General features: G+C 40.5%; 1 protein-coding gene across 1 annotated transcript in view; it reads left to right on the top strand.

Annotated features, from left to right (window-relative positions):
• LOC144504504 (ribosomal protein S6 kinase alpha-5-like) overlaps positions 1–13,006 on the top strand; it is an 88,820-nt gene that overhangs the window by 53,380 nt on the left and 22,434 nt on the right. Inside the window, exons 4-9 of the mRNA XM_078229877.1 lie at positions 1,793–1,908; positions 2,101–2,208; positions 2,402–2,485; positions 4,400–4,503; positions 7,077–7,227; positions 9,828–9,986. Of these exons, the coding sequence (XP_078086003.1) occupies positions 1,793–1,908; positions 2,101–2,208; positions 2,402–2,485; positions 4,400–4,503; positions 7,077–7,227; positions 9,828–9,986 (722 nt within the window). The remainder of the gene's footprint in view (positions 1–1,792; positions 1,909–2,100; positions 2,209–2,401; positions 2,486–4,399; positions 4,504–7,076; positions 7,228–9,827; positions 9,987–13,006) is intronic.

Raw genomic sequence — 13,006 nt, 5'->3', positions numbered from 1 at the left:
GGTAAAATGTTGCAGTGTGCACACACAAGATCTTTATCAGATCATTTCATTTTATGCTACTTCATAAATAGTCTATTTTGTAAACAGGCCTGTTCCTGTGCTGTACTTTTCTTTGTTCTTTGTTATTTTTGTGAATATTGTGCATTGCAAGATTGACAATTGGATACCTAGCAAAATTAAGAAGTGCAAGTTCAAAGAACTGGATATTCCCCTAATATTGCACTTTTGGCTAAGATCAAGTGTAGTATCGACATGCTGTGCTTGGTTGAAGTCATTAGGTTACATTTTAGCTTCATTTGAAGCAATTTTTAAAAGCGGCATCTCGGCCTTTTGGCTAAGATGCAAATGAGATCAAGCCTTGGAGGAGGTGCAATGCCTACTCCAATCAGCTTGGATCATGTAGATCAAGCCAAGACAGTAGGTGAGAGGCCTGTCTTGTCAGCTTGGATCAGGAGTGACTCAACTTGTTGAGACTCTGAATTGGACTTGATTTGATTGAATTGGAATTAAAAAAAAATGATGCTGTACAAGTGAAGTCTTAAACAGTACAAACCAAAAATCCCAGATTCACGTCCTGTGTGTTGTTAGCACCGGAAACAAAACAGTTCCTGTGCTGCAATCGGTCTCTACATCCCTGTGCTGCAATCGGTCTCTACATCCCTGTGCTGCAATCGGTCTCTACATCCCTGTGCTGCAATCGGTCTCTACATCCCTGTGCTGCAATCGGTCTCTACATCCCTGTGCTGCAATCGGTCTCTACATCCCTGTGCTGCAATCGGTCTCTACATCCCTGTGCTACAATCAGTCTCTACATCCCTGTGCTGCAATCATTCACTCCATCTCTGTGTTGGAATCGGTCTCTACATCCCTGTGCTGTAATCATTCACTCCATCCCTGTACTGCAATCGGTCTCTACATCTCTGTGTTACAATCGGTCTCTACATCCCTGTGCTGCAATCGGTCTCTACATCCCTGTGCTGCAATCGGTCTCTACATCCCTGTGTTACAATCGGTCTCTACATCCCTGTGTTACAATCGGTCTCTACATCCCTGTGTTACAATCGGTCTCTACATCCCTGTGTTGCAATCGGTCTCTACATCCCTGTGCTGCAATTGGTCTTTACATCCTTGTGTTACTGGTCTCATTGAGTAATAAAGACGGATCCCTGCAGAACAGTACATAGATGACGACAGATTGTACTTAGGATGTGATGCTACCTGTGATAAAATAGCCAGAAAGCTCACTATCTAAACTCATGCATAAAAGATGGCCACTTGGACAAGCTAAGGAGGCCATACACAAGCAGGTTTCACAGCATATATGAGAAATTAATGCCAGTGATTAGTTGGTTGAAATGCTATATACTGCACACGAGTTTTATATAATAGTTGATGTTTCATTGTTACATGTTATTATGTAAAGAGGTGAAAAATAATTTTAAAACTCCAAATGGCATGCATTACAGTAAATTGAAATGGATTCTGTCTAAGCTATAATCTGAACTATTTTGATACATGCTACTGTAGTGGGTTGTTACACAAATATGTGTGTATCTATCTATGGTATCGGAACTTCTTGTCATAATTGCAGCCCATTATGAATCGTAGTGGCTCATATATCTGCAGTTGTGAGATTGTTGTGAAAATTTGTGTCCGTATTAAGAGCATTTATCGCAGTCATTATTTTCGCAATGAGTCCTATTGCCTGTTGAGATATTGATGAAGTTATATTGCATCATAATTTAATCAAAGTCTTGATGCATTATAACTGTTGTCTGAATTTTTTCTGTAGACTATGTAAATGGTGGTGAGTTGTTTACACATCTATACCAAAGGGAACATTTCACAGAAGAAGAAGTTCGAATCTATGCAGGAGAGATTGTGCTAGCACTGGAGCACCTTCATAAGGTAAGCATGATAAAGATTCCAGTCTGCACAGAGCAAAACAGAAATGCCAACATTATTGTATCTATTGTGCCATGACATGTTTTAACTGAGGGTGGTCAAAATCCATGTTGGACATCATTAATTAATTCATTAATTTTCCTAAATAATTGTTGTATATAAATTAAACTATCTACTAATATCTTTCATTGGTAGCTTGGCATCATATATCGAGATATCAAGCTTGAAAATATTTTATTGGATGGTGATGGTCATGTCGTTTTGACAGACTTTGGACTCAGCAAGGAGTTTGTCACTTTTGAGGTAATTCTTTTTTGCTTGTTCATTGAGGAAGTTTTATTTTTTATTGATATATTGATTATTAATATTTCCTAACTGATCGAGCTAGACATGATTGTAAGCTTCAAAACCTTAGTAAATATATGTATACACTTATATTAGTTTAAACTAATATACTAATAAACTAATAAAATTTTGCTTATTTCCTCTTGTATAGAATGAAAGAACGTATTCATTCTGTGGTACCATTGAATATATGGCACCAGAGATTATTCAAGGAGGAAGTTGTGGCCATGATAAGGTAAATAAATGGTAACATCATTATTTGGTACAAATGAAATTGAAAATGCAATTTTTTCAGACCACCAACTTCACACTATCATTCCCCCCCCCCCCCCCACCCCCACCCCCACCGCTATCTACTTCCAATGTCTACAAATACCATTTAAGCAACTAGTTCTTGCTAAACTCGTCTATACAACAAACTTCCCTTCCTCCCACCCCTGCGCAGCTCCTCTGTCATGGCTCCACCCCACTCTGGCTCTTCGCCCTTGGCACTGCCCCAGGAACAATTACGGTGCCTGTGGACACTGCCTGGGTGCCCAGCAGGCAGTGCCAGGTGAGCATTCTCGTCAATTCTGGGCCATTGTCATAATAACTAATGTATTGCATTAAAAAAGTGACAACATACCAGAAATTAGTACAATGAAGGATAACATTATTAAAACAGGTACTTTAGAGAATAAAGGACATATGAAGGTGGCATAGCGGTTAACACTGCTGCCTCATAGACAGGGACCCAGGTTCGATTCCGGCCTTAGGTGACTGTGTGGAGTTTGCACATTCTCCCTGTGTCTGTGTGGGTTTCCTCTGGATGCTCCGGTTTCCTCCCACAGTCCAAAGCTGTGCAGGTTAGGTGGATTGGCCATGTTAAATTTGTCCCTTAGTGTCCAAAGATGTATAGATTTGGTAGATTGGCCATGGTAGATGCGTGGGTTACAGGGATTGGGGCCTTCTCCTGCATTGTAGTGATTCTATGGTTATAAATGATATACAGCGCAAAATGATCTAATCAAGGTAGCCATTATCCCGCAGGATTTCTTTGATATGCTCTATTTCAGCATCAAACTTGGTTTCAGAGCAAAAGACTTGGGACAAGGTTGCTGGTAAGGCCAGTGCAAGGAACTGGATTACTAACTAGGATTCATTGATCACCTTAAATGAGGAAAGAATATTCCATGTTACTGTGTGTCTTGTAGCAGTGCTAACTTCTGCCATTTTTGACATGCTAGCTTTTCCCAGGAACAGCAACCATGTCCTCTATTGTATATAGCGTTGTAAGACTGATTAATATTTTACAACTTGCTTATTGGAGTCAAGTGATTGGCTGCCTCTTTTTTTTTCTTCAATCTGAAAGCGCAAACCCACAACCTCTAATGCCTGATTTGTTTGGCTCAACTTTGAGGCAGTTGTCTGCTCAGTGGAATTCCAGGAGAACACTCTGGAAAGTTTTAACGACAACATCACTTCTGTGTCATTTGCATATTGAAATGCTGAGCCCACGCCTGGGATCACTGATGGAAATGCATGTCATGTGCCAAATAAAGACCCATGTCATATATCCATGTGTGATTTTTCTCTTCCTAACTTCCTGGAAACTGTGCGTTCTAGGTTTTAAGCAGAAAAAAGCTTAATTTTACTTAACACCTCTTAGATTATCACATTAAGTTTTGAGAAACATTAAAATAGTTTTCTAGTAATTTGAAATATCTTCAAGAAATAATTAGTTTTTATATTAGTACCTTTCACTTCCTCAGGACATCCCAAAGCACTTTGTGTAGTCACTGTTTTATTCGAGGCGATGTTGGCAGCCAGCTTGCACACAGCAAGCTCCACGTAGAGCAGCACAATAATTACATTTTTAAAAAATGTAGATTAAGGGAAATATTGATCAGGACAGCAAGCAGACCTCCCTGCCATTTCAGCCTGGAATCATTTACCTCCACCTGAGAGGGTGAATGAAGCCTTAATTTAATGCCTCATCTGAAAGGTAATACCTGCATCAATGCAGCTCTCCCTCAGTACTGTACTGGAGTGTCTGCTTTATTTATATTCTGAAATATATAGTGGGGCTTGAACCCACAACATTGGACTCGGATGAGAATGCAACCACTGAGCCAGAACTGATGCAGGTTATGTAATTGCTTCTCAACAGGCAGTTGATTGGTGGAGTCTTGGGGTCCTTGTGTACGAGCTGTTGACGGGAGCTTCACCTTTCACCGTGGATGGCGCAAAAAATTCGCAGTCAGAAATCTCAAGGTGACATTGATAATGTTTTTTTTATTCTACAGAAATAATGTTGAACACAATGAGAAGTGGCTCTGATGTACAATTTATTGAATAAAACTTTTTTTTTACATTTGATTTCTTTGTCAAATGTTACAATCTGATTTTTCAACATTTCCACATTTAAGAAGGAAGGGCAATCTAAGTTACATAATGTTGCATGACCACTATTAGTGCTACAGTCACAAGTACCCTTTCTGAATTAAGATAAATACTAGCACCACCACTAAGAAAACAATAATCCAAAATCAGGCATTTTTAATTTGTGATTACTGAGGTTGTAATACATGCTTCTGTCCTCTGTGTTTGAATTGACAGTTTTAATGGTCAAACCATATAATGCCTCAAGAAGAGCAAAGAATTTTATTTTTTTATTTCGGGTGAACTTTAAAAATATGCTAATGAAATCCTTATAAAAAGCGTTCTGTTATGGTCTGAAATTTGGGCAAAGAAATGGCAGATGGAGTTCAATCCAGATAAATGCGAAGTGATGCATTTTGGTAGAACTAACGTAGGGAGGAGCTATACGATAAATGGCAGAACCATAAAGGGTGTAGATACGCAGAGGGACCTGGGTGTGCAAGTCCACAGATCCTTGAAGGTGATGGCACAGGCGGAGAAGGTAGTGAAAAAGGCATATGGCATGCTTGCCTTTATAGGACGGGGCATAGAGTATAAAAGTTGGGGTCTGATGTTGCGGTTGTATAGAAAGTTGGTTCGACCGCATTTGGAATACTGCGCCCAGTTCTGGTCGCCCCACTACCAGAAGGACGTGGAGGTTTTAGAGAGAGTGCAGAGGAGGTTTACCAGGATGCTGCCTGGTATGGAAGGGCTTAGTTATGAGGAGAGATTGGGTAAACTGGGGTTGTTCTCACTGGAAAGACGGAGGATGAGGGGTGACCTAATAGAGGTGTATAAAATTATGAAAGGGTGAACAGTGGGAAGCTTTTTCCCAGGTCGGTGGTGACGTTCACGAGGGGTCATAGGTTCAAGGTGAAGGGGGGGAGGTTTAACACGGATATCAGAAGGACGTATTTTACACAGAGGGTGGTGGGGGCCTGGAATGCGCTGCCGGGCAAGGTGGTGGAGGCGGACACACTGGGAACGTTTAAGACTTATCTAGATAGCCACATGAACGGAGTGGGAATGGAGGGATACAAAAGAATGGTCTGTTTGGACCAGGGAGCGGCGTGGGCTTAGAGGGCCGAAGGGCGTGTTCCTGTGCTGTTTTGTTCTTTGTTCTTTGAAATTTAGCTACCAATGTTTTGAAATTCTTGTAGAGTTAATTGTCACTCAGGTAGGATTGCCAATTTAGGTAACCAACTGTTTCCTGTCAAAAACCACAGCTGAAGCCTAGATCAGAATTCTCCAGTCTTGCGCACCCCATTGCCTGCAAGAACGGAGAATTTGATGCTCAGCCAAATCTCCATTCACTAGAGCGGGACCAAAGAATCCCAGCTGCGGGCAAGATTGGAGAACTCCAACCCTAATGTCCCAGAAACAATGTCAATTCCATTTACACTGTACAAACAGCTAAAGGTTTCAGGCGGAGAGGGTTGCAGCAAGTTGGTTTGTTCACACAGGATGTGAGATTACAGCAGGATATTCTATACTTATTTCCACATGAGCTCGCAGTGGAGATAACACACCACAGCCCTTCCTGCTGCAAATAGCTTTGGATCTTTATTCACTGTATGTAACTGCATACAAATTTGCACCATTCTGAATTAATTTTTGGTAATAGGTTTATTTTTTATTTAAACTCAGAAGTTACCCCATTTATCTGATGGTATTACTAGAATTTGGTCGTGAACACCGAATCTATAGCAGTTTGCATTACATTGATGTTTGAGTTATATCACTAAATACAAACAAACATTTTCTATACTATAAATAAATAAATTCACATGCGTTTTACCAACTGCTTAAAGTTCTTTTAAATATTTTCACAAAAATAAAAACTGAGGATCAGAAAGATCAAATTTTGAATTGAGTTACATTCATTTTCATAGATGTTTAAATTCAATTTTATTTAAAAGTCCATGCTGTGCACAAGTATGGGAACATCAGTTTCAATGATTTCCATACTGCTGAGTTACAAATTTTAGTAATGCCCCCCCCCATCGGGAAGTGGTGAATGTGAAGGCACCTTCCCACATTGAAAGGGAGAGAGGAGGAAAAGTCACATGAAATTACAGTATCCAAACATTTGACAGTACTGTTTTTAATCATTCACTAGCAGCTGGGCACCCAACTTTTTTAAGGCTCAAATTGGGAAGGAATCTTTACTTCCATGAACTAAAAAACTGTTATTATGAAATACAATGCTATGCATGGCTTCAAGCAAATTTGGAGGAACTAATAGCGTTCATTATCAGTGGTAGCAAGTTTATCCTTAAAATATCAGATTGTTTTTCTTTATGCAAATTATATTAGCTTGATGTGACTAAATTTCTATTCTAAATATTGCATATGTTCCATTCTTGTTCATTGAGGAAATGTCTGTTGAACACAATTCTTGAAATAATAATTGTATTCTTTCTTAGGCGAATCTTAAGAAATGACCCTCCGTTCTCTGTGGAGCTTCAGCCCACTGCCAAGAGCTTAATGCAGAAACTGTTGATGAAAGATCCCAAAGAACGACTTGGTTCAGGGCCAACTGGAACTGAAGAGATAAAATCTCATGCCTTTTTCCAGGTGCTGTATCACTCAAATTACTCAAGTCATAAATAGAAGTGATTGTCTAGTAATAACTAGACAAGGAAAATTGACATAATAAGAATATAAGAACTAGGAGCAGGAGTAGGCCATCTGGCACCTCGAGCCTGCTCCGCCATTCAATAAGATCATGGCTGATCTTTCCATGGACTCATCTCCACTCACCATAGCCCTTAATTCCTTTGCTGTTCAAAAATTTATCTATCCTTGCCTTAAAAACATTCAATGAGGTAGCCTCAACTGCTTCACTGGGCAGGGAATTCTACAGATTCACAACTGTTTGTGTGAAGAATTTCCTCCTCAACTCAGTCCAAAATCTGCTCCCCTTATTTTGAGGCCATGCCCCTTAGTTCTAATTTCACCTGCCAGTGGAAACAACTTCCCTGCTTATATCTTATCTATTCCCTTCATAATCTTATATGTTTCTATCAGATCTCCCCTCATTCTTCTGAATTCCAATGAGTATAGCCCCAGTTTACTCAGTCTCTCCTCATAAGCCAACCCTCTCAACTCTGGAATCAATCTAATGAATCTCCTCTGCACCCCCTCCAGTACCAGTATATCCTTTCTCAAGTAGGGAGACCAGAACTGTAAACTGTACTCCAGGTGTGGCTCACCAGCACCTTATACGTAGCCTCGCTGTTTTTAAATTCCATCCCTCTAGCAATGAAGGACAGAATTCCATTTGCCTTCATAATTACCTGCTGCACCTGCAAACCAACTCCTTGTGACTCTTGCACAAGGACACCCAGGTCCCTCTGCACAGCAGCATGCTGCAATTTTTTACCATTTAAATAATAGCCCATTTTGCTGTTATTCCTACCAAAATGGATGACCTCACATTTATCAACATTGTACTCCATCTGCCAGACTCTTGCCCACTCACTTAATTTAACAACTGTTATGTCCAAAGATTCTTTTCGATAGAATTGAATAAAGTATCCTCTTCTATGAGTATGACTTTAAATTATGGGGTTTTAGCTTAGCACTGATGCTAACCCAGAAGATTTAACACCACAGAACACTTCTATCATCATTTGTTTCATGTAAACCCTTGAGTAAAAGTTTCCTTTGGAGATTAAAACAAATATCTATTTCATCATAAATAATCATATTGTAGGAAATAGTGAATCTGAATATTAAAAAAGGTAACTGAATTTGAACTTGAATTATTCTTTTCTGCTTTGCAAACTTTTCTTTAGTTTGTAATGTCTTACTTTTGGCTTTGTGTCCAAATGCTGCTGCAGGTTTCAATTTCTTGTATGAACATAGTGTATCTTATATAAACATTGGTGTTTGTGCAGTAGTTTGTGATGTAGTATGTATTGACTCATTGTAAGTCTGATAACTGGCTGCTTTAGAAAATAATCAAAATAATTAATTTCTAAAGTCATTAGAATTAATTGAATTGCATCTGAAACAGAATAAATATGTAAAGTGGAATCTCTTTATCAACACACCTGTTATATATTAACATTTTTGAAGAACAAGCTTTGGGAAAAATGCTGCCTCAATGAAAATGTTTTTTTTCTATTCGTATTGTTTGCATCTTTGTTTCCACATTTAAATTATTGCTGCACCATAAACCAAAATTTGCGTATCCTATTGGACACATTTATTTATATTATGTAATGGGGATCCCTGTCTATTGTTGGTGTTTCCATGGTGCTGAAGTTGCAATCTATTTTAGCAGATAATGAACAAGCAGTTGCCAAGGAAGGAAGATAATTACACACAATGATTAAAGTTCACTTGCACACTGCTTTTCATCTTGGCATTTTACCAACAAATGCACGAAAAGATAAGTGCACATACATACATCATGAATATGAGTATTCAGATCAGATGCTCAACAGTCGTGACTATTATTCACTATAATTACTAATCATAGCTGAAATTAATTGGCTACAGGTAGTTTGGGCGAACATATTGGACAATATTGGGTATGAACAAAGTTTTCATTGAGGATTATGGAGTATAAAGTCGGAGCTCAGCTTTCAGATAGATCCACTAACATTATTAGTCTAGTTCTGTGACCCATGCTGCTGTCCAACAAACTCTGCCAGAAAACATCAATAACTCTGAAGTTTTTAATGTTTTTATGTGGTAGGTATTGCTCATAGAGTAAGTTTTGTAACTAGTCATGTACAATTAAACCTTTGTGTCTATTTTAGAGATTGCTTGTTTTTAAAAATGTTGGGAAACAGAAGCATTAATCTAAATTGTAACTCATAGCTGTCTTCCATATTGTCAATAGTTACAGAACCATAAATCAGCACAAAAACATAAAAATATATAACGTTACATTGCTACTCCTCACAGTTCCTATCAAAGAATTAGTAGTTGTATGGGAGGTATTGGAGTAAGTACTGTACCAAAATCACTTGGAGAATAAAGCTAATACCACCTTACAGTTTGTAAGTGAGCACTGTAACAACATAGTTATAAATATTAGTTGCTAAAAGCCTGTTTTTCATATTTCATGTTCAAAATCTTGTACTTTCAACTCGGCCTAAATTTAATTTGGAATGGTTACTTATAGACTTCCTCTAAATACATGTTCCCAAATGTATCTTCAGGGTCTAAACTGGAAAGATTTAGCAAACAAGGCAATTAAACCTCCGGTCAAACCAGTTATCCGAAATGAACTAGATGTCAGCAACTTTGCAGAGGAGTTTACAAGAATGGATCCAGCCTATTCTCCTGCTGCCCTCCCTCAACATACAGATCTATTTAAGGTTTGTCAAAATATTCTACATCTGCAGCAATAACAATTAAAAGTATTTGCAGACGTCAAATAAAGCCTGTTTTTTGATAAAGCAATAAATAGATAATGGAATTGTAGAATAGATATAGGATAGAATTTATGATTGTCTACTTAGTAATCAACCAGAAAATTGACTTGCCAATTTGTATCATTATTCGCATAACTGCAATTGCTGGAAATCTGAAATAACAAAATGCTGCAAGTACTCAAATAGTCTGACAGCAACTGTAGAGAAAGAAACAGAGTTGCTGTTTCAGGTCTCACTTTTCAGGTCTGACTTTTCATCGGAGCTGAAAAATAATGATGACCTGGTAACAAGTGTAAGTTATGACAAATGATTTAGAGGCCACCAAAAGGATCATTAAGGTTACGGAATCTAACCCCAATAATTTGGAAATTGTTTTGAAATTGTTTTTTCTCTAGGTCTCTCCTTTTTGGCAATATTGTAACCCTGAGTGCTATTGGTGTCAAAAGGCAATTATTTTCAGGGTAGATGACACACCCGGAGAGGAGCGAGAACCAGTGCATCAGGAAACTCCAGATATCCAAGGACACTGTCACTCACCTCTGCCAGGTTCTTCATGAGTTGGCGCCACAGGACCACGAATCCCACCCACTGCCTGTCACCCTGAAGGTGAAACCATCCTAAATTTCTATGCTAGTGGCTCCTTTCAGAGCTCCATCAATGATCTTCGTGGCCTCTCCTAGGCCTCTGCCGCAAGTACATCAGAGTGGTCACCAATGCCCTCTCCGTGAGGGTGCATAACTACATTAATTTTGACCGGGACCAGGCTAACCAACGAACCCAGAGCCATGGAGTTCACCTGCAAAGCTGGCTTTCCACAAGTCCAGGGAGCCATAGACTGCATGCATATGGCTCTCCATTCCACACGCCATCAGGTTGTCCCCTTCATAAACTGCAAGGGCCTCCACTCCCTGAATGCCCAGGTGGTCTGCAACCATGCCAAGCACATCTTGCAGGTGTGTGCCAGGTTCCCAGAATGTCCAAAATACCTACATCCTTGACTGCTCTCAGCTCTGGAAGTATTTGAAGAAGCTCAGCGGCTACAAGATTGACTCCTTGGGGACAAGGGATACCCCCTCAGGATGTAGCTGAAGACACCTGTGTGGAAGCCTCAGAATGCAGCAGAGACTTGTTACAATGAGGCTCAAGCCACTAACAAAGAACAGTACAGCACAGGAAACAGGCCCTTCGGCCCTCCAAGCCTGTGCCGCTCATTGGTCCAACTAGACCATTCGTTTGTATCCCAGATTGCTCATGTGACTATCCAGGTAAGTCTTAAACGATGCCAGCGTGTCTGCCTCCACCACCCTACTTGGCAGCGCATTCCAGGCCCCCACCACCCTGTGTAAAAAACGTCCCTCTGATATCTGAGTTATACCTCGCCCCTCTCACCTTGAGCCCGTGACCCCTCGTGATCATCACCTCCGACCTGGGAAAAAGCTTCCCACTGTTCACCCTATCTATACCCTTCATAATTTTGTACACCTCTATTAGGTCTCCCCTCATTCTCCATCTTTCCAGGGAGAACAAGCCCAGGTTACCCAATCTCTCCATACCAGGCAACATCCTGGTAAACCTTCCCTGCACTCTCTCTAAAGCCTCCACGTCCTTCTGGTAGTGCGGCGACCAGAACTGGACGCAGTACTCCAAATGTGGCCTAACAGTGTTCTATACAGGTGCAACATCAGACTCCAACTTTTATACTCTATACCCCGTCCTATAAAGGCAAACATACCATATGCCTTCTTCACCACCTTCACCTGTGCTGCCACCTTCAAGGATTTGTGGACTTGCACACCTAGGTCCCTCTGTGTTTCTATACTCTTGATGGCTCTGCCATTTATTGTATAACTCCCCCCTACATTAGTTCTTCCAAAATGCATCACATCGCATTTATCTGGATTAAATTCCATCTGCCATTTCTCCGGAAATTTTCCAGCCTATCTATATCCTGCTGTATTGTCCGACAATGTTCATCGCTATCCGCAAGTCCAGCCATCTTCGTGTCATCCGCAAACTTGCTGATAACGCCAGTTACACCTTCTTCCAAATCATTTATATATATCACAAATAGCAGAGGTCCCAGCACAGAGCCCTGCGGAACACCACTGGTCACAGACCTCCAGCCGGAAAAAGACCCTTTGACTGCTACCCTCTGTCTCCTGTGGCCAAGCCAGTTCTCTACCCATCTAGCCACCTCTCCTTGTATCCCATGAGCCTTAACCTTCTTAACCAACCTGCCATGAGGGACTTTGTCAAATGCCTTACTGAAAACCATATAGACGACATCCACGGCCCTTCCTTCGTCAACCATTTTTGTCACTTCCTCAAAAAAACTCCACCAAATTTGTAAGGCACGACCTCCCTCTTACAAAACCATGCTGTCTGTCACTAATGAGATTGTTCTGTTCTAAATGCGCATACATCCTGTCTCTAAGAATCCTCTCCAACAACTTCCCTACCACGGACGTCAAGCTCACTGGCCTATAATTACCCGAGTTATCCCTGCTACCCTTCTTAAATAACGGTACCACATTCGCTATCCTCCAATCCTCAGGGACCTCGCCTGTGTCCAATGAAGAGGCAAAGATTTCCGTCAGAGGCCCAGCAATTACATCTCTTGTCTCCCTGAGCAGTCTAGGATAGATGCCATCATGCCCTGGGGATTTGTCAGTTTTAATGTTACCTAAAAAACCTAACACTTCCTCCCTTGTAATGGAGATTCTCTCTAACGGGTCAACACCTCCCTCTGAGACACTCCCAGTCAACAAGTCCCTCTCCTTTGTGAATACCGATGCAAAGTATTCATTTAGGATCTCCCCTATTCCCTTGGGTTCTAAGCATAATTCCCCTCCTTTGTCCCTGACAACTGACACTACTTCTGCATTGGTAGAGCAGACGATTGGCATCCTCACGATGTGGTTCTGGTACCTGGATCAGTCCAGTAGAACACTCCAGTATAGCCC

Source organism: Mustelus asterias, chromosome 15 (assembly GCF_964213995.1).
Source record: "Mustelus asterias chromosome 15, sMusAst1.hap1.1, whole genome shotgun sequence".
NCBI lineage: Eukaryota > Metazoa > Chordata > Chondrichthyes > Carcharhiniformes > Triakidae > Mustelus > Mustelus asterias.
Note: the sequence above shows the minus strand (reverse complement) of the source record. Positions and strands in the feature narration are given on the sequence as shown.